This window comes from Salvelinus sp. IW2-2015, linkage group LG7, assembly GCF_002910315.2.
Source record: "Salvelinus sp. IW2-2015 linkage group LG7, ASM291031v2, whole genome shotgun sequence".
NCBI lineage: Eukaryota > Metazoa > Chordata > Actinopteri > Salmoniformes > Salmonidae > Salvelinus > Salvelinus sp. IW2-2015.
The window spans coordinates 13,504,408-13,528,273 of NC_036847.1; the positions used below are offsets into that span (position 1 = coordinate 13,504,408).

The 23,866-nt window shown below is 42.5% G+C and overlaps 1 protein-coding gene across 2 annotated transcripts in view; it reads right to left on the minus strand.

Annotated features, from left to right (window-relative positions):
• Positions 1-263: 263 nt before the first annotated feature.
• LOC111966428 (partitioning defective 6 homolog beta) overlaps positions 264-23,866 on the minus strand; it is a 51,610-nt gene continuing 28,007 nt past the window's right edge. For both annotated transcript variants that reach the window (XM_023991048.1, XM_023991049.2), the window contains exon 3: positions 264-4,160. In XM_023991048.1, the coding sequence (XP_023846816.1) occupies positions 3,280-4,160 (881 nt within the window). In that variant the 3' untranslated portion in view covers positions 264-3,279. The remainder of the gene's footprint in view (positions 4,161-23,866) is intronic.

The following is a 23,866-nucleotide window of genomic DNA, read 5'->3' on the forward strand; positions in this document are numbered from 1 at the left end:
AAAAAAAAATGGTCTTGTTTTATAGAAACATGATGGAAAGGGAAAGGCTGATACCTCGTCCGTTGTACAACTGAATGCGTTACCAGCATCTTTGCTACTATGTTTCAACTGTGCCCAAGGCAATGGTCCCAAGTCTGGAACATGACAAGATATGATGGGAGCACTTGAACATGACCCTCAGCATTTTGTTACTTTTGGTTCTTGAAATATTTACATTATTTAAAATGCTGGTTTTTGTAATAATAAAGAAAAGAAACAAAACATATAGTCAATGATTGCTACATTAGTTTATTTTTTCCAGCTCATGGAATCAACAATTATACATGTGCATCTATATTCATACATTTTACTACTTTAAAACATTTTCATTAAATGTGATAAAAATGTACATCATATAGCATTGATAAGAAAATACTGAAAATGTTCAGTACAAATCTATACCTTAGGATTTATCTAGCAAGCAAAAATCCTTGCTCATTATCTTAAAAAAAAAAAAAAAACTGACAAAACAAAATAATTCCGAAGCCTGTTTAGTGTATTCTCTGAAATACAGGGTCTCTCCAAGAATAAAGGAATTCACAGTATGAGGGTGAAAAAACTGTCATAGTGAGTTATAATCTACCCCCTATAAACTGCTTGTACAGAAAAACAATTGAATCAAACTACTTTTAAAAGGACAAGTAGTACCTACCAGGAATAAATGAGATCATGAACTTCAACCATGAATTAACATATTGGATCAGTTACACAAATGAAAACATATGACTTTTCATTGCTATGCTGAAACATGATTACAAAATAAATAGCTGTGGTTACAATCCCAATGCCCGGTGTAGTTAAAACAAAAATAAATTAAACAGATTTCTAAAATTCAGCCTTTCAAAATGTCACTCGTCATGCTTTGAATGTTACAGAACTGTTTGGAATGAGACAAAGCAAATCTCAACTCTTCAGCACCGTGTGTACCATAACAGAGAATGGAGTAGTACCTCACAGTGTCAATGAGTCAGTATGATAGGAATGATAGGGAGTGGAAGTTCAGTTCACTTAACCTGCTCTGAGCAGATGTTTGATCACAGATCCAGTGTTTATGATTCTCATTAGTTATTTCTGCAGGTAAGACAGACTGCAGTCCAGCTCGGTAGAGAGGGTTAGAGGGGAGTAAGGCAACTGTTCCCAGTACATTTTGTTTCCCCAAGCAAAAGCCAAAAGCAATATGAGAAATGATGCACATCAGTGCCCCATCTGCTCTCAAAGGAGTATGTTAGCTTCTATTACTGTTTACATGTTGAGTACAGCCTTAGTGTTAATTCCCAAATATACTTCACAACAGCTCAATGGCAACTAATCACACAGAGAATAAAACTACAATCTATTGGAATGAAGACGTTCTGCGGTACTCGCCTGATCAGTTTCACGTTAAGTATTTGTAGTTTGGTGCATAGCCGCGGGAAGTAACTTGCGGGCAGGGGTGCTGCAATTTTTTTTCTTCGCTGGGGGGTGCTGCAGCACCTTCAGCACCCCTACTTCCCACAGCTATGGTTTGGTGAGAAACTGTCTAATGTTTTGGGCAACTCTGTTGGATCTATGCTACCGGCATTCTAAATCACCTTGCTGGTGTTGACCTTCCTGAACAACCACAGGTACAGACAGACATCAGGTGACAGACATGTGACAGACATGTGACAAGGAACAGGTTAGAATACGCACTCCCTCAACTGATCCAAGTTATACAATGTGTAGCGCTAGACGAACTCCACCTTACTCAAACACAAGGTGCAAACACAGAGACTGGGTCGTTATGTGTGAGAGTGTCAAAATAGTAACTTCTTCCTGCCGACTTGGTTCTTCAACAGTCCCATCCCTCCTCTCTTGGGGCATTAGTGTCCTAGCTCTAAGTTATGTAACATCAGTCACAGTCCAGTTATTCATGTGCAATCTATACCAGTATAACATTCTTTGAAATCGGGACAAATACTGTATATAAAGTGAGGGCACTGTTCAAACACGAATGATTCCGGCCACATCGAAGTGAACTTAGATGGAAAACTGTAAGAAAGCCCACCCTATCGGTTACATGTACTTCCGCCCATACAAAACATGGACAGATGAAAAAAGAGAGAGAGAACATGAGGAACATACTGAGATGAGTGAAGAGTCATGGTCAGAGAAATCAGAGAATCACATATACAATCACATACTGTCACGCTTTATAGACAAAGTGGGGAAATAGCCCTTGTCATGAGGAAAGAAAAGTTCAATGAAAAATAAAAACAAGAAAGATGGATCTTCCTCACCCACACAACGACATCCTGGATTATTGACCGACGACAGTAATGTAGAGATATGGTCCTTACCCATGGGTCCTTAGAATTCCAATATGGTATGTTGCGGTACACTTATTTTCCACTAAATAAAAATCATACAGTCAATTATTTGATTGAAATAAAACAGAAAAAAAACTGCATTAAACCGTAGAGATTTTCGAAAGTCCAGTTGCTTCGCATAATTGCTTCTAGTTGGTTTTTAATGATTATCAACATTAAAAGCTTGGGGGGGAAAAAAAGACAGGAATAGTGGTTAACCCTTTACGGATCCACACAAAGAAGCCCATAATTAGTTTTTTCTCAGACTAAAATTAGAGTATTATTGCAGACCTCTGCTCTTTGTTGGTTACTATGGTAACAGGTAGGATGGAAGCCATTTAGTTCCCACATGCTGTAATCACCTAGGGGAGGGGTTGTTGTCATTTGCAAAGTGACCAGGCAAAAGCAGATTGTCAAATGTGCTCAAGACACAGTCTCCTCTATCTAACAAGCCAGGGTAGAATAGCTAGGGAGAGGTCAGAGCATACATATGTGCATTCATTTGCCCACACCTTTCATTAAAATCAGTCCTTTCGTACAGTTCACACAACAACAAAAAACAACAAAAACACAACTGAGAATACCATCTCATTCCTGCCCTCAAGAGGAAGAATATAGAAACGGTCTCCCAAAATAGAAACAAGTGCTTTTTGTGGTTTTGAATCAGGAGTTTCCCCTTCCACACAAACACCATGTGTAATTAATGTGTCTGTCAGTCACAGTGTAGGGAGGGCTGTGGTGATACTATGGCACGCATGCGTAGGTCTTGGCGTTTGTGTTCTTTGTGTATGCATGAAGGTATCTGAATGTATGTGCAAGACTATGTTTTTGCATATAAGAGCGAGAGTAAAACTATTTAAGTATGAATGTGTGTGTGCCGTAATTATTGTGCAAGTATGAAGGGTGTATGTGTCTACAGTGTGATGAGTGTGCCGTCCTCCTCAAGGCTCCTTCCTTCTAGGCCCCTGTCGGGCGTGCTGACCGTGCTCAGTGAACCGGTGCTGGAGGCCAGGGCTCCGTTGGCTGTGGAGCGGAGGTTCAGGTGGGGCTCGTAGCGGGGCAGGGAGGGCATGCTGCAGCTGGCCGAGGCTGCCCGTGGGATGGGCACGGCCTCCCCGTCTGCCTCTATCACCAGGTCCTCATCATCCTCATCACTCTCTAGCTCCTCTGGGTGGAAGTTTTGGATGATGTGTGCCGGGGTCGTCGCTATGGCAGCACCCGGGGTGAAATAGCCGTAGAAACTGGCGCCGCTGTCGGAAGAGCGACCCGAACTCCCGGAAGCCGCCCCACCCCCTCCGCCACTGCTCCGTATGATGTTGTTGCGCTGGTTGGCTGGCTTCACCGTCACAATGAGGTTGTGGCTGTTGGCGATCATCATGTCAGTCACCTGGTCCAGAGACTTGCCTTGCACCTCGATGCCGTTGACCTCAAGCACCTCGTCGTTGACGGCCAGCAGGCCAGTGCTCTCAGCCAGGCCCCCAGGCACCATGCGGGAGATGAAGATCCCAGGCACCTTCTCCAGACCCTGGGGTGTGACCCGGACGCTGGAGCCGTCGCGGATGTAGAAACCCAATGGTTTCTCCTGGCCGTGCTTGTAGAGGCGCACCCGGCGGTGTGTCTCAGGGAGGATGTCCACGTCGATGATGGAGGAGACAGGCCTGAAGTCCCTGGGCAGGCTAATGATCACAGGGGGCTTCTTTCGGTTGGCATCAGGCCGCAGCAACACGGCAGCTAGGACAGTCTTCTTAGGACGGGTCAGAGAGTCCGTACCAAACGCAGAGTAGTCTGCTTCCTCTGCAAAAAGAGGGGAAAACAATCTGTATTAGAACCAACCACATCAATATCACATCAGTGCAGACGGGATCCAATATCATCCCATAAATGCTTACTGACAATCATTATCATGGTGGAACTATAATTCATTACTGACATTCTACTGCAGACTTTACTGTAGTTATGCAAAAGCGATTGTGTTGCTCTAAACCCGAGGCTTCCCTTAGCTTAGAGCCACTCCCTCCTTTCACTAGACTTGTTTCAGTGTTTTCCTCTGCCCTCCCTTCCCTGGTATTATTCCTCATGTGGAGTGAATGGAAGCGTAGACTCCGGTCTCTATTTCATGAAAGGGCTTTCTGAATTCCTCACAGGCTTACTCATGGCGACCGTGCTGCTGTGGGACATACCTGAGCATGGCTCAGAGCAGGGACAGGGCTCTATACTAGATCAAAGGTCTGGGAGGACAGAGAGAACCAGGCAATGGCTCTCTAATGGTTAACGACCAGCACACAGATGCTGAACATTATCATAAACATTAACTCCCTCCTGTGTTGTGTGCCCCAGTCATTCTCTTTATCTATCGTCTTTTCTCTCTTCTGCTGGCTATATATACACACACAGTACTAGTCAAAAGTTGACACACCTACTCATTCAAGGGTTCTTCTTTATTGTAACTATTTTCTACATTGTAGAATAATAGCGAAGACATCACAACTATGAAATAACACATATGGAATCACGTAGGTTGTAGATAAGGATTACAGAACTCAGATTCTGACAGGTACTCACTCCTCCCCTCCCCATATCAACAAGAAAAACAATGGATCAATTGTACAGAGAAGCAGTATCCCATTTCAATTCCCATGAGACATACATTTATTACCAGGACGAATAACTGCAAAACAAATTATAGGTTTACATATTCACAAAAACTGGGTGTTGAGTTAAAATACATGAACACACACAATAATCCAGACTCAATGTTTTTGAAGCGTCCAGCTAATACGCTACATAACCAAAAGTATGTGGACACTCGTTGAACATCTCATTCCAAAATCATCCGTATTAATTTTGGGTCCCCCCTTCGCTGCTACTGTATAAGAGCAGATATGTTCCAATGTTCAAGAGTGGAGCACTCTTCTGGGAAGGCTTTCCAATAGATGTTGGAACATATCTGCGGGGACTTGCTTCCATTCAGCCACAAGAGCGTTAGTGAGGTCGGGCACTGTTGTTGGGCGATTAGGCCTGGCTCGCAGTCGCCGTTCCAATTCATTCCAACGGTTGAGGTCAGGGCTCTGTGCAGGCCAGTCATGTTCTTCCACACTGATCTCGACAAACCATTTCTGTTTGGACACCGCTTTGTGCACGGGGGCATTGTCATGCTGAAACAGGAAAGGGCCATCCCCAGACTGTTGCCACAAAGTTGGAAGCACAGAATCGTATAGAATGTCATTGTACGCTGTAGTATTAAGAGTTCCCCTTGACTTGAACTAAGGGGCCTAGCCCGAACCATGAAAAACAGCCACAGACCATTACTGCTCCTCCACCAAACTTTACAGTTGGCACTATGCATTTGGGCAGGTAGCGTTCTCCTGGCATCCGCCAAACCCAGATTAGTCTGTCGGACTGCCAGACGGTGAAGCGTGATTCATCACTCCAGAGAACGCGTATCCACTGCTCCAGAGTCCAATGGCGGCAAGCTGTACAACTCTAGCCGACGCTTGGCATTACGCATGGTGATCTTAGGCTTGTGTGTGGCTGCTCGGCCATTGAAACCCATTTCATGAAGCTTCCGACGAACAGTGATTGTGCTTACGTTACTTCCAGAGGCAGTTTAGAACTTGGTAGTGAGTGTTGCAACAGAGGACTGCTGCGCATTCGGCTGTCCCATTCTGTGAGCTTGTGTAGCCTACCACTTCATGGCTAAGCCATTGTTGCTCCTAGAAGTTTCCACTTCAACATAATAACACTTACAGTTGACTGGGGCAGCCCTAGCAGGGCGAAAATTTGACGAATTGACTTATTGGAAAGCAAGCATCCTACGACGGTGCCATGTTGAAAGTCACTGAACTCTTCAGGAAGGCCATTCCACTGCAAATTTTTGTCTATGGATACTACATGGCTGTGTGCTCGATTTTATACACCTGTCAGCAAAGGGTGTGGCTGAAATAGCCAAATCCAGTAATTTGAAGGGGTGTCCACATACACTATATATACAGAAGTATGTGTGATGTTCACACAGAGGTATGTTTACATCTACACACAGTAGGGCATTTCTAAAGGACAGGCACGCACAGGTCTGGCAGACTGGTCCCTACAGTGCAGTCAAGCATACCAGTGAATGTCTAAATTTTTCTCGTCTTTCACACAGTCCCCCCATATATCAAAGGGAAAGTCTAAGAATGAGGTTATAGTCAAGGATATAGTGTAGAATAGGAGGCCCATGAGGGCCACTCATACATCCTCAAAGACAAGCTGTTCTATAAGTCGCAAAAACAGCCATGCACACCAACTGCCGTATAACAGCCCACACAACAAACCAGATCTTACCCTTGCTTACACACAAACACAAACACTGACACCCCCCCCCCATTTGTTTTGTACACTGCTGCTACTCCCTGTTTATCATCTATGCAAAGTCACTTCATCCTTACTTTAGTTTATTTGGTAAATATGTTCTTAACTCTTTCATGAACTGCACTGTTGGTTAAGGGCTTGTAAGTTAACATTTCACAGTAAGGTACACACTTGTTGTATTCGGCGTATGTGGCAAATAAAGTTAGATTTGATGGCTCCATCCCTTGAGTGTTTCTGACTCTAATGATCCTCTCTGTGACAACTGATGCCAGTGAAAACCAATCCCTTCTCATATCTCATGAACGCAGCAAGCACGGCTTTCAGTCTAATTAGACTACACACAAACATGACTTTTACACACACACACCCCTAATCGAAGAGTTGACCCCTCCTAAATTTTCTCTCCAACCCGCCACCGCTGTTTTCCTATGGTCGATAAAGCAAGCGGGTGTAAATAGTCAATACTATGGCGCTAAAGCCACATGGACCCAGACTAATCATCTGTGACGCTCTTGGTGAGAGTCCCTTGGGGGTCCCCCACTGTCATATGTCCCAGCACATTTCCCTAGGGCCGGGCCGCCGGGGTCACACTCAGTGTCTTGAGTCAGTTTATGAGTTATCCTCATTATGTACAATGGTTGGAAGTCTGCAGACTAATAATTAAGTAAACAATAGAAATAACACCAGCAGTGTAGATATGAGTTCACCTTTATGCTCCTTAAATATGTGACTCAAACTTCAGGAATGCAATATAGTGAGCATAGTTCCTTCAGGAAGAATTCATACCTTGACTTATTCCACATTTTGTTGTGTTACAGCCTGAATTCAAAATGGACTCAATTGTCTTTTTTCACCCATCTATCTACACACAATATCCCATAATGACAAAGTGAAAACATGTTTAGAAGTGTAGGCAAATTTACTGAAAATGAAATACAAAAATCTAATTTACATACAATACCAGTCAAAAGTTAGGACACCTACTCATTCAAGGGTTTTTCATTTTTTTAAACTATTTTATACATTGTAAAATAATAGTGAAGACGTCACAACTATGAAATAACACATATGGAATCATGTAGTAACCAAAAAAAAGTGTTTAGGTTTGATATTTTTGAAAGTAGCCACCCTGCGCTCTGAAGCAGGTTTTCATCAAGGATCTCTGTACTTTGCTCTGTTCATCACCATAGGGATGGTATCAGGTTCTCTTGGCATTCAGGCCAAAGAGTTCAATCTTGGTTTCATCAGACCAGAAAATCTTGTTTCTCATGGTCAGAGAGTCTTTTGGTACCTTTTTGGCAAACTCCAAGCGGGCTGTCATGTGCCTTTTACTAAGGAGTCGCTTCCGACTGGCTACTCTACCATAAAGGCCTGCTTGGTGGAGTGCTGCAGAGATGGTTGTCCTTCTGGAAGGTTCTCCCATCTCCACAGAGGAACTCTAGAGCTCTCAGTGATCATTGGGTTCTTGGTCACCCACCTGACCAAGGCCCTTCTCCCCCGATTGCTCAGTTTGGCCGGGCCGGGCCAGCTCTAGGAAGAGCCTTGGTGGTTCCAAACTCCTTTCATTTAAGAATAATGGAGGCCACTTTGTTCTTGGGGACCTTCAATGCTGCAGAAATGTTTTGGTACCCATCCCCAGATCTGTGCATCGACACAATCCTGTCTCGGAGCTCTAGGGACAATTCCTTCAACCTCGTGGCTTGGTTTTTGCTCTGACATGCACTGTCAACTGTGGGACCTTATATAGACAGGTGTGTGCCTTTCCAAATCATTTGAATTCACACATTCACATCTCAAGGATGATCAATGGAAACAGGATGCACCGGAGCTCAATTTTGGTGTTTCATAGCAAATAGTCTAAATACTTAAGTAAATAAGGTACGTGTTTTTATTTGTAATACATTTGCATACATTTCTAAAAATGTGTTTTTGCTACTATGTCATTATGGGGTACTGTGTGTTGATTGCTGAGGATATACAGTGGGGATTAGTATTTGATACACTGCCAATTTTGCAGGTTTTCCTACTTACAACGATGTAGAGGTCTGTCATTTTTATCATGGTACACTTCAACTGTGAGAGACGGAATCTAAAACAAAAATCCAGAAAATCACATTGTATGATTTTTAAGTAATTAATTTGCATTTTATTGCATGACATAAGTATTTGATACATCCGAAAAGCAGAACTTATATTTGGTACAGAAGCCTTGTTTGCAATTACAGAGATCATACGTTTCCTGTAGTTCTTGACCAGGTTTGCACACTGCAGCAGGGATTTTGTCCCACTCCTCCATACAGATCTTCTCCAGATCCTTCAGGTTTCGGGCTGTCGCTGAGCAATACGGACTTTCAGCTCCCTCCAAAGATTTTCTATTGGGTTCAGGTCTGTAGACTGGCTAGGCCACTCCAGGACCTTGAGATGCTTCTTACGGAGCCACTCCTTAGTTGCCCTGGCTGTGTGTTTCGGGTTGTTGTCATGCTGGAAGACCCAGCCACGACCCATCTTCAATGCTTTTACTGAGGGAAGGAGGTTGTTGGCCAAGATCTCGCGATACATGGCCCATCCATCTCTCCCTCAAACGGTGCAGTCGTCCTGTCCCCTTTGCAGAAAAGCATCCCCAAAGAATGATGTTTCCACGTCCAGGCTTCACGGTTGGGATGGTGTTCTTGGGGTTGTACTCATCCTTCTTCTTCCTCCAAACACGGCGAGTGGAGTTTAGACCAAAAAGCTCTATTTTTGTCTCATCAGACCACATGACCTTCTCCCTTCCTCCTCTGGATCATCCAGATGGTCATTGGCAATTTTCAGACGGGCCTGGACATGCGCTGGCTTGAGCAGGGGGACCTTGCGTGCACTGCAGGATTTTAATCTATGACGGCGTAGTGTGTTACTAATGGTTTACTTTGAGACTGTGGTCCCAGCTCTCTTCAGGTCATTGACCAGGTCCTGCCGTGTAGTTCTGGGCTAATCCCTCACCTTCCTCATGATCATTGATGCCCCACGAGGTGAGATCTTGCATGGAGCCAGACCGAGGGTGATTGACCGTCATCTTGAACTTCTTCATTTTCTAATAATTGCGCCAACAGTTGTTGCTTCTCACCAAGCTGCTTGCCTATTGTCCTGTAGCCTATCCCAGCCTTGTGCAGGTCTACAATTTTATCCCTGATGTCCTTACACAGCTCTCTGGTCTTGGCCATTGTGGAGAGGTTGGAGTCTGTTTGATTGAGTGTGTGGACAGGTGTCTTTTATACAGGTAACGAGTTCAAACAGGTGCAGTTAATACAGGTAAGGAGTGGAGAACAGGAGGGCTTCTTAAAGAAAAACTAACAGGTCTGTGAGAGCCGGAATCTTACTGGTTGGTAGGTGATAAAATACTTATGTCATGCAATAAAATGCAAATTAATTACTTAAAAATCATACAATGTGATTTTCTGGATTTTTGTTTTAGATTCCGTCTCTCACAGTTGGAGTGTACCTATGATAACAATTACAGACCTCTACATGTTTTGTAAGTAGGAAAACCTGCAAAATTGGCAGTGTATCAAATACTTGTTCTCCCCACTGTATATATATATTTTTTAAAGTAACCCATTTTAGAATAAGGCTGTAATAGAATAAGGCACATAACAAAATGTGGAAAAGGTCAAGGGGTCAGAATACTTTCTGAAGGCACCGTAATATCTCATATTCAGGACAAACAGTGAATTGCTTTTCACATTCTTTGCATTATTACTTTAGTACCTTGTTGCAAACAGGATGCATGTTTAGGAATATTTTATATTCTCTATGGGCTTCCTTTTCGCTCTGTCAATTGTGGAGTAACTACAATGTTGATCCATCCTCAGTTCTCCTATCACAGCCATTCAATTCAAGTGTTTTAAAGTCACCACCGGCCTCATGTTGAAATCGCTGAGCAGTTTCCTTCCTCTTTGGCAACAGAGTTAGAAAGGACAGCTGTACCTTTGTAGTGACTTGGTGAATTGATACACCATCCACTTCACCATGCACAAATGCACACAGTTTTTTTTTTTACCCATCTACCAATGGGTGCCCTTCTTTGCAGGGCATTGGAAAACCTCCCGGGTCTTTGTGGTTGAATCTGCGTTTACAATTCACTGCTCGACTGAGAGACCTTTGTATGTGATAACTATGTGTGGGATACAGAGATGAGGTAGTCATTCAAAAATCATGTTAAACACTAGTATTGCACACAAAGTGATTCCATGGAATTGATGTGACTTGTTAAGCACATTTTTTTACTCCTGAACCTATTTAGACTTGCCATAACAAAGGGTTTGAACACTTATTGACTCAAGACATTTCAGCTTTTCATTTTAAATTAATTTGTAAACAATTCAAAAAACATAATTCCACTTTGACATTATGGGGTTTTGAGTGTAGATCATAGACACAAAATCTACATTTAATCCATTTTAAATACAGGCTGTAACACAACAAAATGTGGAGAAAGTAAATGTGTGTGAATACTTAATGAAGGCTGTATGTTGGTAGTTTGAATGTTAAATGAATATTTAACAACATTTCCAGAGAAAACGAAGACCTCTTTTAGCATCCATAGAAAGTAAATTTCTTCATAGCATCAACGTACAGTACCAGTCAAAAGGCACTGTATATGTGAGTTAATAATTAATCAAAACAATCAGTGGTAACTCTGGATAAGAGCGTCTGCTAAATGACTTAAATGTAAATGTAAATGTAACTGTGTAGGAAGTAAATACAAACACTCAGGAGTTAGGTGAGGGTTGGGTACAAAGCTATTTGGTTTTATTTGTTTGTTTTTGAAGTCTGAATGCGAGTAATTTAGTGGAATCAATAGAGTTGTTAAACATTAGACCTGTGTAGGAGACATATTCGGGGTCAATTCAAATTTCAGTCATCAATTCTGAAAATAAACAGAAATAAAAATGTGATAATTGAAGAAAAAAAATGGCACCCATTTTCAAAAACTTGGAATGACTGCAAACCTGGCATACCGGATCAAATCCAATAGCTAGACCTTTTTCAGGGGTCTATACAGCTAAGCTATTCAAAATATGCTATGATTATTATGATTTCCCACACACCGTTTGAATAGAGTCATTGGAGAGAGAATGGCAAAAACAGGCCAAGATTAGAGTAACTGAGCAGTAGAGGGAGACATGACATTCAAACTCTCTCTCTTGCACACAAGTGTGTACTGTGAATGGAATGCGCTAATGCATTTCCAACCCCCACAGGTTCTGTTTAAAGTAGGGACTCTCCTCTCAGTTAAGGAGTTCCACCTCGAGTCACTACTTACTACAGCCTATTATACCCAAACAATAGTCACATAAAAACTCACTCGATCGATCTTTGGGGTCAAGGCCCGTCTTAGGATAGAAGTGCCGATCTAGAATCAGTTTAGCCTTTTAGCTCATAATAAACAACATTATATGGACAGGTGGGACCTTGTCATAGACCAGCACTCCCACTCTGAGGCGCTTGATAAATACAGTGTTTAATCCCTATAAAAAGGTATCGTCATCAGCTCCTGGCCCTATTCATCATGGATAGTCAGTGAGATATTTTGTCTACATGATACCGAAGTTCTATCAACACATTGACTGTAGTACTCGCACTGCTAAAACACTCGACCAGTGCTACTCCAACTTCCGGGATGCCTACAAGACCCTCCCCCGCACTCCCTTCGGGAAATCAGATCGACGACTCCATTTTGCTCCTCCCTTCCTATAGGCAGAAAATCAAACAGGGAGTACCCATGCTCAGGTCTATTCAACACTGGTCTGACCAATCGGAATCCATACTTGCAGATGGTTTTGATCAGTGACTGAGTTCATCACGAACTGTAAAGCGGATGTTGTTCCCACTGTGACTATTAAAACCTACCCAAATCAGAAACCGTGGATAGATGTCAGCATTTGCGCAAAACTGAAAGTGCGAACCACCACATTTAACCATGGCAAGGTGACTGGGAATATGGTAAATACAAACAGTGTAGTTATTCCCTCCGTAAGGCAATCAAACAGGAAAAACGTCAGTACAAAGACAAAGTGAGGCAATTCAAAGGCTCAAACAAGACGTATGTGGCAGGGTCTACAGACAATCACGGATTACAAAGGGAAAACCAGCCACGTCGCGGACACAAATGTCTTGCTCCCGGACAAGATAAACACCTTTTGAGGATAACACAGTGCCACCAACGCGACCTGCTCCCAAGGACTGTGGTCTTTCGTTCTCAGTGGCCGACGTGAATAAGACATTCAAAACGGGTTAGCCCTCGCAAGGCTGCCGGCCCAGACGGCATCCCTAGCCACGTCCTCAGAGCATGCGCAGACCAGCTGGCTGGTGTGTTTACAGACATATTCAATTTCTCCCTATCCCAGTCTGATGTCTGCACTTGCTTCAAGATGTCCACCATTGTTCCTGTACCCAAGAAGGCAAAGGTACCTGAACTAAATGACTATCGCCCCGTAGCAGTCACTTCTTTCATCATGAAGTGCTTTGAGAGGCTAGTTACGGACCATATCACCTCTACCTTACCAGACACCCTAGAGACACCCTAGACTCACTTCCATTTGCATACCACCTCAATAGATCCACAGACGATGCAATCGCCATCACACTGCCCTATCCCATCTGGACAAGAGGAATACCTATATAAGAATGCTGTTCATGGACTATAGCTCAGCATTCAACATCATACTACCCTCTAAGCTCGAGGCCCTGGGTCTGAACCCCGCCCTGTGCAACTGGGTCCTGGACTTCCTGACGGGCCACCCCCCCATTGGAGGAGGTAGGAAACAACACCTCCACTTCGCTGATCCTCAACACAGGGGTCCCCTCCTGTACTCCCTGTTCACTCAGACGACACAACAGTTGTAGGCCTGATTACCAACAATTACAAGACAGCCTACAGGGAGGAGGTGAGGGCCCTGGCGGAGTGGTGACAGGAAAATAAACTCTCCCTCAACAAAACAAAGGATCTGATCGTGGACTTCGGGAAACAGCAGATGGAGCACGCCCCTATCCACGTCGATGGGACCACAGTGGAGAAGTTGGCACTTCATCCTCAGGAGGCTGAAGAAATTCAGCTTGGCCCCTAAGACCCTCACAAACCTTTACAAATGCACAATTGAGAGCATCCCGTCAGGCTGTTTCACCGCCTGGCACGGCAACTGCACTGCCCGCAACCATAGGGCTCTCCAGAGGGTGGTGCGGTCTACCCAACACATCACCGGGGACACCTACAGCACCCCATGTCACAGGAAGGCCAAAAAGGTCAAGGACATCAACCACCCGAGCCACTGCCTGTTCACCCCGCTACCATACAGAAGGCGAAGTCAGTACAGGTGCATCAAAGCTGGGACCGAGAGACTGAAAAACAGCTTCTATCTCAAGGCCATCAGACTGTTAAACAGCCATCACTAGCAAGCTACCACCCGGTTACTCAACCCTGCACCTTTAAGGCTACTGCACTATGTATATAGACATGGAATCACTGGTCACTTTAATAACAGAACACTAGTCACTTTAAATCATTTTTACATACTGCTTTACTCACTCAATATGTATATACTGTATTCTATTCTACTGTATTTTAGTCAATGCCACTCCGACATTACTCGTCCTAATATTTATATATTTCTTAATTATTTTACTTTATTTTACCATTATTTTACTTTAGATTTGTATGTATTGTTGGATATTACTGCACTGTTGGAGCTAAGAACACAAATTCGGTACACCCGCAATAACATCTGCTAAATATGTGTATGTGACCAATAAAATATGACTTTCCAAAAAGCTACAATATCTATATCTGGTGACATGATCCCTGGCGGAGCCTCCGGACATCCTGTCTGTTAGTCACAGACAGAGCAGAGGGCCATGTCAGTGTAATGTGACACCATGCTCAAGGTGACAATTTCCTTCACAGAGCAACAGGACTGTCAATCGCCTATGACCGTTAGAGTACTGTGAGTTAAAGATGAAAACACAACCAGTCATCTAAATACAGATATTGAATTGAGTTTAAATGTACATGTGAACTGAACATTTACAAAATTACATGACTAGGTGTTGAACTCTAGGGAACACTGTTTCGCATCTGTTCTGAATGTTTCTCAACAAGAACTGCTCTAGAAACAGACATATGTAGACGACAGGCCCTGATATCCCCAACATGGTGAGTACCATGGTGTTCCAGTCACAGAGCGATAAAACGGGGAGGGAGTGCGTGAGGGGGTGACTGAGGGAGGGGGTGAGTGCAGGAGAGGATAATGAATGATCATTAAAGAATGGGGGGGAAGGGTGAGGGGCGAAAAAAGAATCCTGTAGTGTTTCTATTCTGGGTTCAGTGAACTTGCCTGGTTACCCAGACTCCAAATGCTACGCCCACAAACGTTAGTTTCTTCTCCGCAATGAGCCTGGATCCGAATACCTCCCCGACCCTTGACCGAAGGCGAACACATTCGGGGGCCGTCTGATTGGTCCAGAAACAGATGGGTTGGGCCAGAGGCAGAACACACGTGGGTAAAGCGGCAGTTTGAAAATGTGTTATTGGCTTGATACTCTGAATTGGTTACAGACGATCCAATCACTGATGACTTGTTTTGTACAACAGCCCTCGTCACCAGACTACTTCAATGATGGCAGTCTCAGACTAAAGTATGTAGCGAACGACAGAGCAGCAGAAGAATTTGGTGCGAGTCCTCAGGCTAGCAGTTAACATACCTCCCTGGCACAGCCGAGATAAAAAAAGAGCCGTGTGATGATAAGAGACTTGAGAGAAGGAATAGGAGAGAACAGCAGTGGAGAGCATGAGAGAGAGGGGGGAGGATAAGGAGAAAAGCAATGGGAAGAATGAGGGGGAGAGAGCAATAGGGGTAAAGCCAGGCCTTTCGTAAAGGGAAGTGGGGAGCAGAGACTAGTGTGTAGGTGTAACATTTAACGGTAGATGGGAAAAGAGACAGGACAGATGTAGAAGGGAGGTTTGAAAAAAAATAAAACCCTGACTAAGCTGCATTGCTATCATTGTCATACAATAACTAGGGGTTGTGCCGACATGGCCATACTCCTATTCGTAATTAGGGTTGCAAAGGGTCGGAAACTTTCATGTAAATTTCAGGAATTTTCCATGATAAATTAAGCCCGGGAATATGAGGAATTTTGCTTAAATTCATTTAAAAAAAAGTTTGCTTGAAACAGTCAACCTTTTTTTTAATGGGGTACACAAGGCAATTTTAGGTCTTGTGGTATATTTTGGTTACACTTTCACCAATTCAACGGAATTGCAACCCTCTGCATGCACAGTGCCTTCTTCCATCACATGTACAGCTGATTCTAAAGATCTTGCACACTAATGAGAAGCAATTGAGCCCACACTACTACACTGTCTGAGCCAAGGACTACATGCTATCTGGTAAGTTTTGATTACAATACTGGGTGGGGTGAATATATTTTATATGACATACATGATTTTTTGTTAACTAGTAAATACAGCAAAGTGTGTTTAAATAATTTCTAACTTCTTAATTTCTGCTAGTTTGTTTTTGCTACCATGTGGGTTTTAGCTTGCTTGAGACTGCTAACAGTGTTAATTCACCTGTTTCCATACATGTTTCAGTTTAAAACATTTATCTTACAAAGGAGTTGTTTAATCTACCTGCTTATCTATTTACAGTTGAAGTCAGAAGTTTGCATACATCTTAGCCAAATACATTTAAACTCAGTTTCACGATTCCTGACATTTAATCCTAGTAAAGATTCCCTGTCTTAGGTCAGTTAGGATCACTTTATTTTAAGAATGTGAAATGTCAGAATAGCTATTATTTCTTTCATCACATTCCCAGTGGGTCAGAAGTTTACATACACTCAATTAGTATTTGGTAGCATTGCCTTTAAATTGTTTAACTTGGGTCAAACGTTTCAGGTAGCCTCCCACAAGCTTCCCACAATAAGTTGGGTGCATTTTGGCCCATTCCTCCTGCCAGAGCTGGTGTAACCGAGTCAGGTTTGTAGGCCTCCTTGCTCGCACACGCTTTTCAGTTCTGCCCACATATTTTCTATGGGATTGAGGTCAGGGCTTTGCGATGGCCACTCCAATACCTTGACTGTGTTGTCCTTAAGCCATTTTGCCACAACTTTGGAAGTATGCTTAGGGTCATTGTCCATTTGGAAGACCCATTTGCGACCAAGCTTTAACTTCTTGACTGATGTCTTGAGATGTTGCTTCAATATATCAACATAATTTGCATTACTCATGCTGCCATCTATTTTGTGAAGTGCACCAGTACCTCCTGCAGCAAAGCACCCCCACAACATGATGCTGCCACCCCAGTGCTTCACGGTTGGGATGGTGTTCTTCGGCTTGCAAGCATCCCCCTTTTTCCTCCAAACATAATGATGGTCATTATGGCCAAACAGTTCTATTTTTGTTTCATCAGACCAGAGGACATTTCTCCAAAAAGTACGATCTTTGTCCCCATGTCAAGTTGCAAACCGTAGTCTGGCTTTTTTTAGATGCGGTTTGGGCTGTGGCTTCTTCCTTGCTGAGCAGCCTTTCAGGTTATGTCGATATAGGACTCGTTTTACTGTGGATATAGATACTTTGTGTACCCGTTTCCTCCAGCATCTTCACAAGGTCCTTTGCTGTTGTTCTGGGATTGATTTGCACTTTTCGCACCAAAGTACGTTCATCTCTAGGAGACAGAACATGTATCCTTCCTGGGCTGTATGGCGGCTGCGTGGTCCCATGGTGTTTATATTTGCGTACTATTGTTTGTACAGATGAACGCGGTACCGTCAGGCTTTTAGAAATTGCTCCCAAGGATGAACCAGACTTGGTCTACATTTTTTTTCTGAGGTCTTGGCTGATTTCTTTTGATTTTCCCATGATGTCAAGCAAAGAGGCACTGAGTTTGAAGGTAGGCCTTGAAATATATCCACAGGTACACCTCCAATTGACTCAAATTATGTCAATTAGCATATCAGAAGCTTCTAAAGCCATAACATAATTTTCTGGAATTTTCCAAGCTGTTTAAACTTTGTGTATGTAAACTTCTGACCCACTGGAATTGTCATACAGTGAATTATAAGTGAAATAATCTGTCTGTAAACAATTGTTGGGGAAAAATGACTTGTGTCATGCACAAAGTAGATGTCCTAACCAACTTGCCAAAACTATAGTTTGTTAACAAGAAATTTGTGGAGTGGTTGAAAACGAGTTTTAATGACTCCAACCGAAGTGTATGTAAACTTCCGACTTCAACTGTATCTGTACACGGAATTGTATTTGTTGTTATTTTACTCATCTTTACAGGAAAATGTCACGGGCACTATCTGATGTGTGGAGACATTTCACTGCAGATAATGTAGAAGGAAAAGCTGTGTACATTTGCAAATACTGAGCCAAATCATATGTGAAGAATGCAACAAAGATGCAGAATCATCTGGCCAAGTGCATAAAGTTCCCTCAGCGCTCACAACAAGCAACCTCTGACAAAAGTCCCTCTACTTTTATTTGAGATGAAAATGATTTATCAGACACCTTATCGATAGCAACAGCTCATGGTCCTCTTGGAATCAGAAGGTTTTTTTTACACAATGGAGGAACGTAGTCAGATAAATGCTGATGAATGTCTTGCTCGAGCTGTGTATGCAACTGGTTCCCCTCTGATGCTCACAGGCAATGTGTATTGGAAGAGATTTCTGAATGTTCTTCGCCCAGCATACACCCCTCCAACCAGACATGCTTGATCTACTCATTTGCTGGATGCAGAGTTTAAGTGAAGGTCAAGCAAATCATAGAGAAAGCAGACTATTGCAATCATCTCTGATGATCTCTGTGGGAATGGTCAAATGTTTGTGGGCAAGGAATAATTAACTACATCATCTCCACCCCTCTACCAGTATTCTACAAGAGCACATACACAAGGGACAATAGACACACCAGTCTCTACATTGCAGATGAGCTGAAGGCAGTCATCAATGACCTTGGACCACAGAAGGTATTTGCACTGGTGACAGACAACGCTGCGAACATGAAGGCTGCTTGGTCTATTGGCTGTGCTGCTCATGTATTGAATCTGCTCCTCAAGGACATCATGGCACTGAAAATAATGGATACACTCTACAAGAGAGCCAAGGAAATGGTTAGGTATGTGAAGGGTCATCAAGTTATAGCAGCAATCTACCTCACCAAGCAAAGTGAGAAGAATAAGAGCACCACAATGAAGCTGCCCAGCAACACCCGTTGGGTTGGTGTTGTCATCAGGAGACTGTCAAACATGGAGGGGAAGGTGTCTCTCCAAGAAATGGCCATATCACAGTCTGCCGATATGGACAGCCCCATCAAGAGGATCCTCCTTGATGTATTTTGGGAGAGAGTGGTAAGCAGCCTGAAACTCCTAAAATCTATAGCAGTAGCCATTGCACGGATTGAGGGAGACAATGCCATCCTGTCTGATGTTCAGACTGCTTGCAGATGTAAGAGAAGAAATCTGTACTGCCCTGCCCACTTCACTGTTGCTCCAAGCAGAGGAATCTACAGTTCTGAAATGCATCAAAAAGCGTGAAGACCCATACATACTGCAGCGTACGTTGGACCCAAAGTATGCTGGCAAGAACATCCTGTCTAGTGCAGAGATCAACAAGGCCCATGGTGTCATCACTACCGTGTCTTGCCACCTTGGCCTGGATGAGGGCAAGGTTCTTAGCAGTCTGGCGAAGTAAGGGCTTTGGGATGGAGATGCAATATGGCAGTCGTGCCAACATATCTCATCAGCCACCTGGTGGACGGGACTTTGTAGATATGAGGCTATTTCCCCTGTTGCTTCCATCATCCTCCAAATTCCACCAACATCAGCCACCTCAGAGCGCAACTGGTCCTTGTTTGGGAACACACACACACCAAAGCATGCAACAGGCTGACCAAAACTTGGGTTGAAAAATTGGTGGCTATCCAGGCAAATTTTTGGTTTTTGAGCCTGACAACGAGCCATCCTCAACAAGGTTGGAAAGTGACAGTGAAGATGAGGCCTCCGAGTCTGATGTTCAAGAGGTGGACATTGAAGAGGTCCAGGGAGAAGACATGGAAGCCTGAGAGGAGGACAACAAAAGCTTTAGTTTCTAGACTATCATTTTACAGATGTATGTTGAAAACGTTGTTGGGAGATGCGATGGATCATTCAATATTCCCTTTCTTTTGTTGTTCAGTGAAATCATCCCATGTGAAAAGTCAACTCATTTCATTAAAGTTCAATTCGTAACTAAATAGCTTTTTTTATTCTATTGGAATGATTTAATCATTTACAATTGTCTTATGATAAGGTAAAAGGTTTATGTTTGTCTCCATATGACATGGTAAATATATCCAATGCAAAAAAACATTACATTTTCAATGGTATTAATATTCATTCGCATATATTCCCACCTCTGAATATTCCCCAAAATGTGCAACCCTATTCGTAATCGTATCTGTAAATTGACAGTTGATACTCGTGATCGGGAAAAAACTGAAGTGTTTTAATATGTCCAAGTAGATTTAGCCAAAATGTCTACATCCCTGCAAGTCTATAGACCAAACAGGCTGCAGATTAGGAGCCGCGGAGGGGCATCGGCGAACATAAAACAGCGGAAAAGATCAGCAATTTATGTTTGTGGTTACCACATGTATCACCACGAGATCGCATGTTTGGTTTGGTTAACTACGTGACCAACTAAACAGAGAATCCAGCATGTTTGGTTGTGGTTAACACAGTGACAATAAACAGAGATCCGCTATGTGGTTGTCGGTTAAACAACAGTGACACCTCAATATTGAATGTCAATTGTTCAATTTTATGAATTATCTCTTAGAAATAAAACATTTACTAACAGATACATCCAACGTCAGGTCGGATTTATGCACTCACATGAAACATGTAGTTGTGACTGATATTTTTCACCTTTTCTCTCCATGTGGGTGGCAACTAACTCTAATTATAAAATAATAATATATACTTATAATTAAATATAATAAAACATAACGATACAATATCAAATTACACATTATAATAATAAATATAGAAAATCCAATAATAAGAATTTTTTACATAATATTAAGAATATATGTGTCACTTTTTTGCTTATTTTAATGTGAATTATCTCTAACTCCTTCATTCTAAGTGTGATTGCTTTGTTACAGGTCTGAATTACATCATCAAGAGCATTATCTGTTACTTGAGAGACATTCATAACAACAATAGTGGGGACAAAATAGACTGATGTTAGAATGGTTCATGCACCAAAACTAAACACAGGTGAATCAGCAGGAGTCGATTGTTTTTTAGAAAGCAAACAAAATGATTGAATATTCTGAAAGATAGATTTTAAAACTATGATACATATAAATATTGACAAATGGTAAATTCGATAACTCACAACAGTATACACCCTCATCTAAATCCATTACATTACCTGGGACGGTAGTGAAGTTTTCAGAGTCATATAAAATGGCGCTACTAGGGCACTGAGTAGAGCATCAATTGTCAATAACATAAACTTAGTTCAATTAATAGGTAAGGATTATGTTCAAAAGGATTGTATATCGCCATTATCTATCACCGTACTAGGACAAAATAAACAGCAAATAAGTTCATATGTCTCGCTAACACACTTTTTACAATAATCATGTGGGAAGAATTCCGTCACCTTGGGTGGCCTGATTACACAAACCAGAAATTCAGAAGTCATCTTGGGAGATCATTTCGGGGTTGATGCTGAGAGACACCTTCCTGATGAAGGTGTATTCTTGTATCCTGTGTTCTACCGGTCAGTTATGCATTTGAGCTGCAAATAGATATTCAGGTCAGAGATAGATTTCTAGTGAAACAACCCATAGTAGGTAGTTGAGACACAATAGACAAATTCGGCCAGTAAAGCAAACATATGGAGAATAGGCTATCTACTGCTTTGGTCTATTGGCTGTGTGCTCATCGTATTAAGAATCCTGCTCACCTCCAAAGGACATCTATGGCACTGAAAAAAACTGGAATAGGAATAAGCAGCTACTACAGAGGCCAGGAATGGTTAGGAAAAATATAGTGCAAGGGTCATACAAGTTAATAGCAACAATACTACCCTGTAATCAAAAACAATAAAACCTCCCAAAAACAACCCCGTAAAAAACGCAAAGTGAGAAGAACTATTAGAGCACCACAATGAAGCTGCCACAGCAAAAATAAACACCACCGTTACTGGAGGTCCAAAGTTGGTCGTTGTCATAGCAAGAGACATGTCAAAACTATTAGGAGGGGAAGGTGTCCTCATACCAAAGAAAAAAAAATTAGGCAGCAATGAAAAAAAACCAATCACGATCTGCCCGATAATGAGATTCAGAATACATAAACCAACATCAACAGAGCGATCCTCACCTTGAATGATAAAAAAAAAATAAAAAAATAATAACAATAATAATGTTTTACTACAAAAAAAAAAAACAAGACAGTTCAAAAACTATCAACCCCACCACACAGAAGTCCCAGCCACAGATCTTAAAATCTCCATCAATAATCTAACAAGAATCAAACGTAACCTCCAAAAAAACAACAAACCTCTCTCGCCCTTTCGGGATGAGGAAAAACCACAGTGGTTCACTATCCACACACAAGCATAAACACAAACAAATTCTCCAGACCGAGCTGACACTTCACCTAAGTCTAAGAACATGCCAACAATACAGCAGCAGGTAGACCCTAGCACGGATTATGAACGGAGTAAGCAACACGAACAAACTTCCCCAATGCCCATTACCCTGTATAGAAATGAAAAAAGTTATCAAGCAACAAACACTCCCAGACCAAAATCAACAACCCCTCCACTAACAAACAATCCAAAAAGACCAACCCCACACAAAACCACTAACCCTTCCATAGACCAGCCACCTCATGCTTGCAGATCCGTACAAAGAGACGTAAAATCTTACTGTGCCCACCCCACCATGGCCATACACTAAGCCACTCCACCGATCCCCTACTCTAGATAACCCTCAACACCAAGTGCGACGTCACTGTTGCTCCAAGCAGAGGAATCTACAGTTCTGAAATGCATCAAAAAGCGTGAAGACCCATACATACTGCAGCGTACGTTGGACCCAAAGTATGCTGGCAAGAAACATCCTGTCTAGTGCAGAGATCAACAAGGCCCAGGGTGTCATCACTACCGTGTCTTGCCACCTTGGCCTGGATGAGGGCAAGGTTCTTAGCAGTCTGGCGAAGTAGGGCTTTGGGATGGAATGCATATGGCAGTCGTGCCAACATATCTCATCCAGCCTGGTGGACGGGATTTGTAAATATGAGGCTATTTCCCCTGTTGCTTCATCATCCTCCAAATTCCACCAACATCAGCCACCTCAGAGCGCAACTGGTCCTTGTTTGGGAACACACCACACCAAAGCATGCAACAGGTCTGACCAAAACTTGGGTTGAAAAATTGGTGGCTTCCAGGCAAATTTTTGGTTTTTGAGCCTGACAACGAGCCATCCTCAACAAGGTTGGAAAGTGACAGTGAAGATGAGGCCTCCGAGTCTGATGTTCAAGAGGTGGACATTGAAGAGGTCCAGGGAGAAGACATGGAAGCCTGAGAGGAGGACAACAAAGCTTTAGTTTCTAGACTATCATTTTACAGATGTATGTTGAAAACGTTGTTGGGAGATGCGATGGATCATTCAATATTCCCTTTCTTTTGTTGTTCAGTGAAATCATCCCATGTGAAAAGTCAACTCATTTCATTAAAGTTCAATTCGTAACTAAATAGCTTTTTTATTCTATTGGAATGATTTAATCATTTACAATTGTCTTATGATAAGGTAAAAGGTTTATGTTTGTCTCCATATGACATGGTAAATATATCCAATGCAAAAAAACATTACATTTCAATGGTATTAATATTCATTCGCATATATTCCACCTCTGAATATTCCCAAAATGTGCAACCCTATTCGTAATCGTATCTGTAAATTGACAGTTGATACTCGGATCGGGAAAAAACTGAAGTGTTTTAATATGTCCAAGTAGATTTAGCCAAAATGTCTACACCCTGCAAGTCTATAGACCAAACAGGCTGCAGATTAGGAGCCGCGGAGGGGGGGGGGGGGGGGGGGGGCGGGG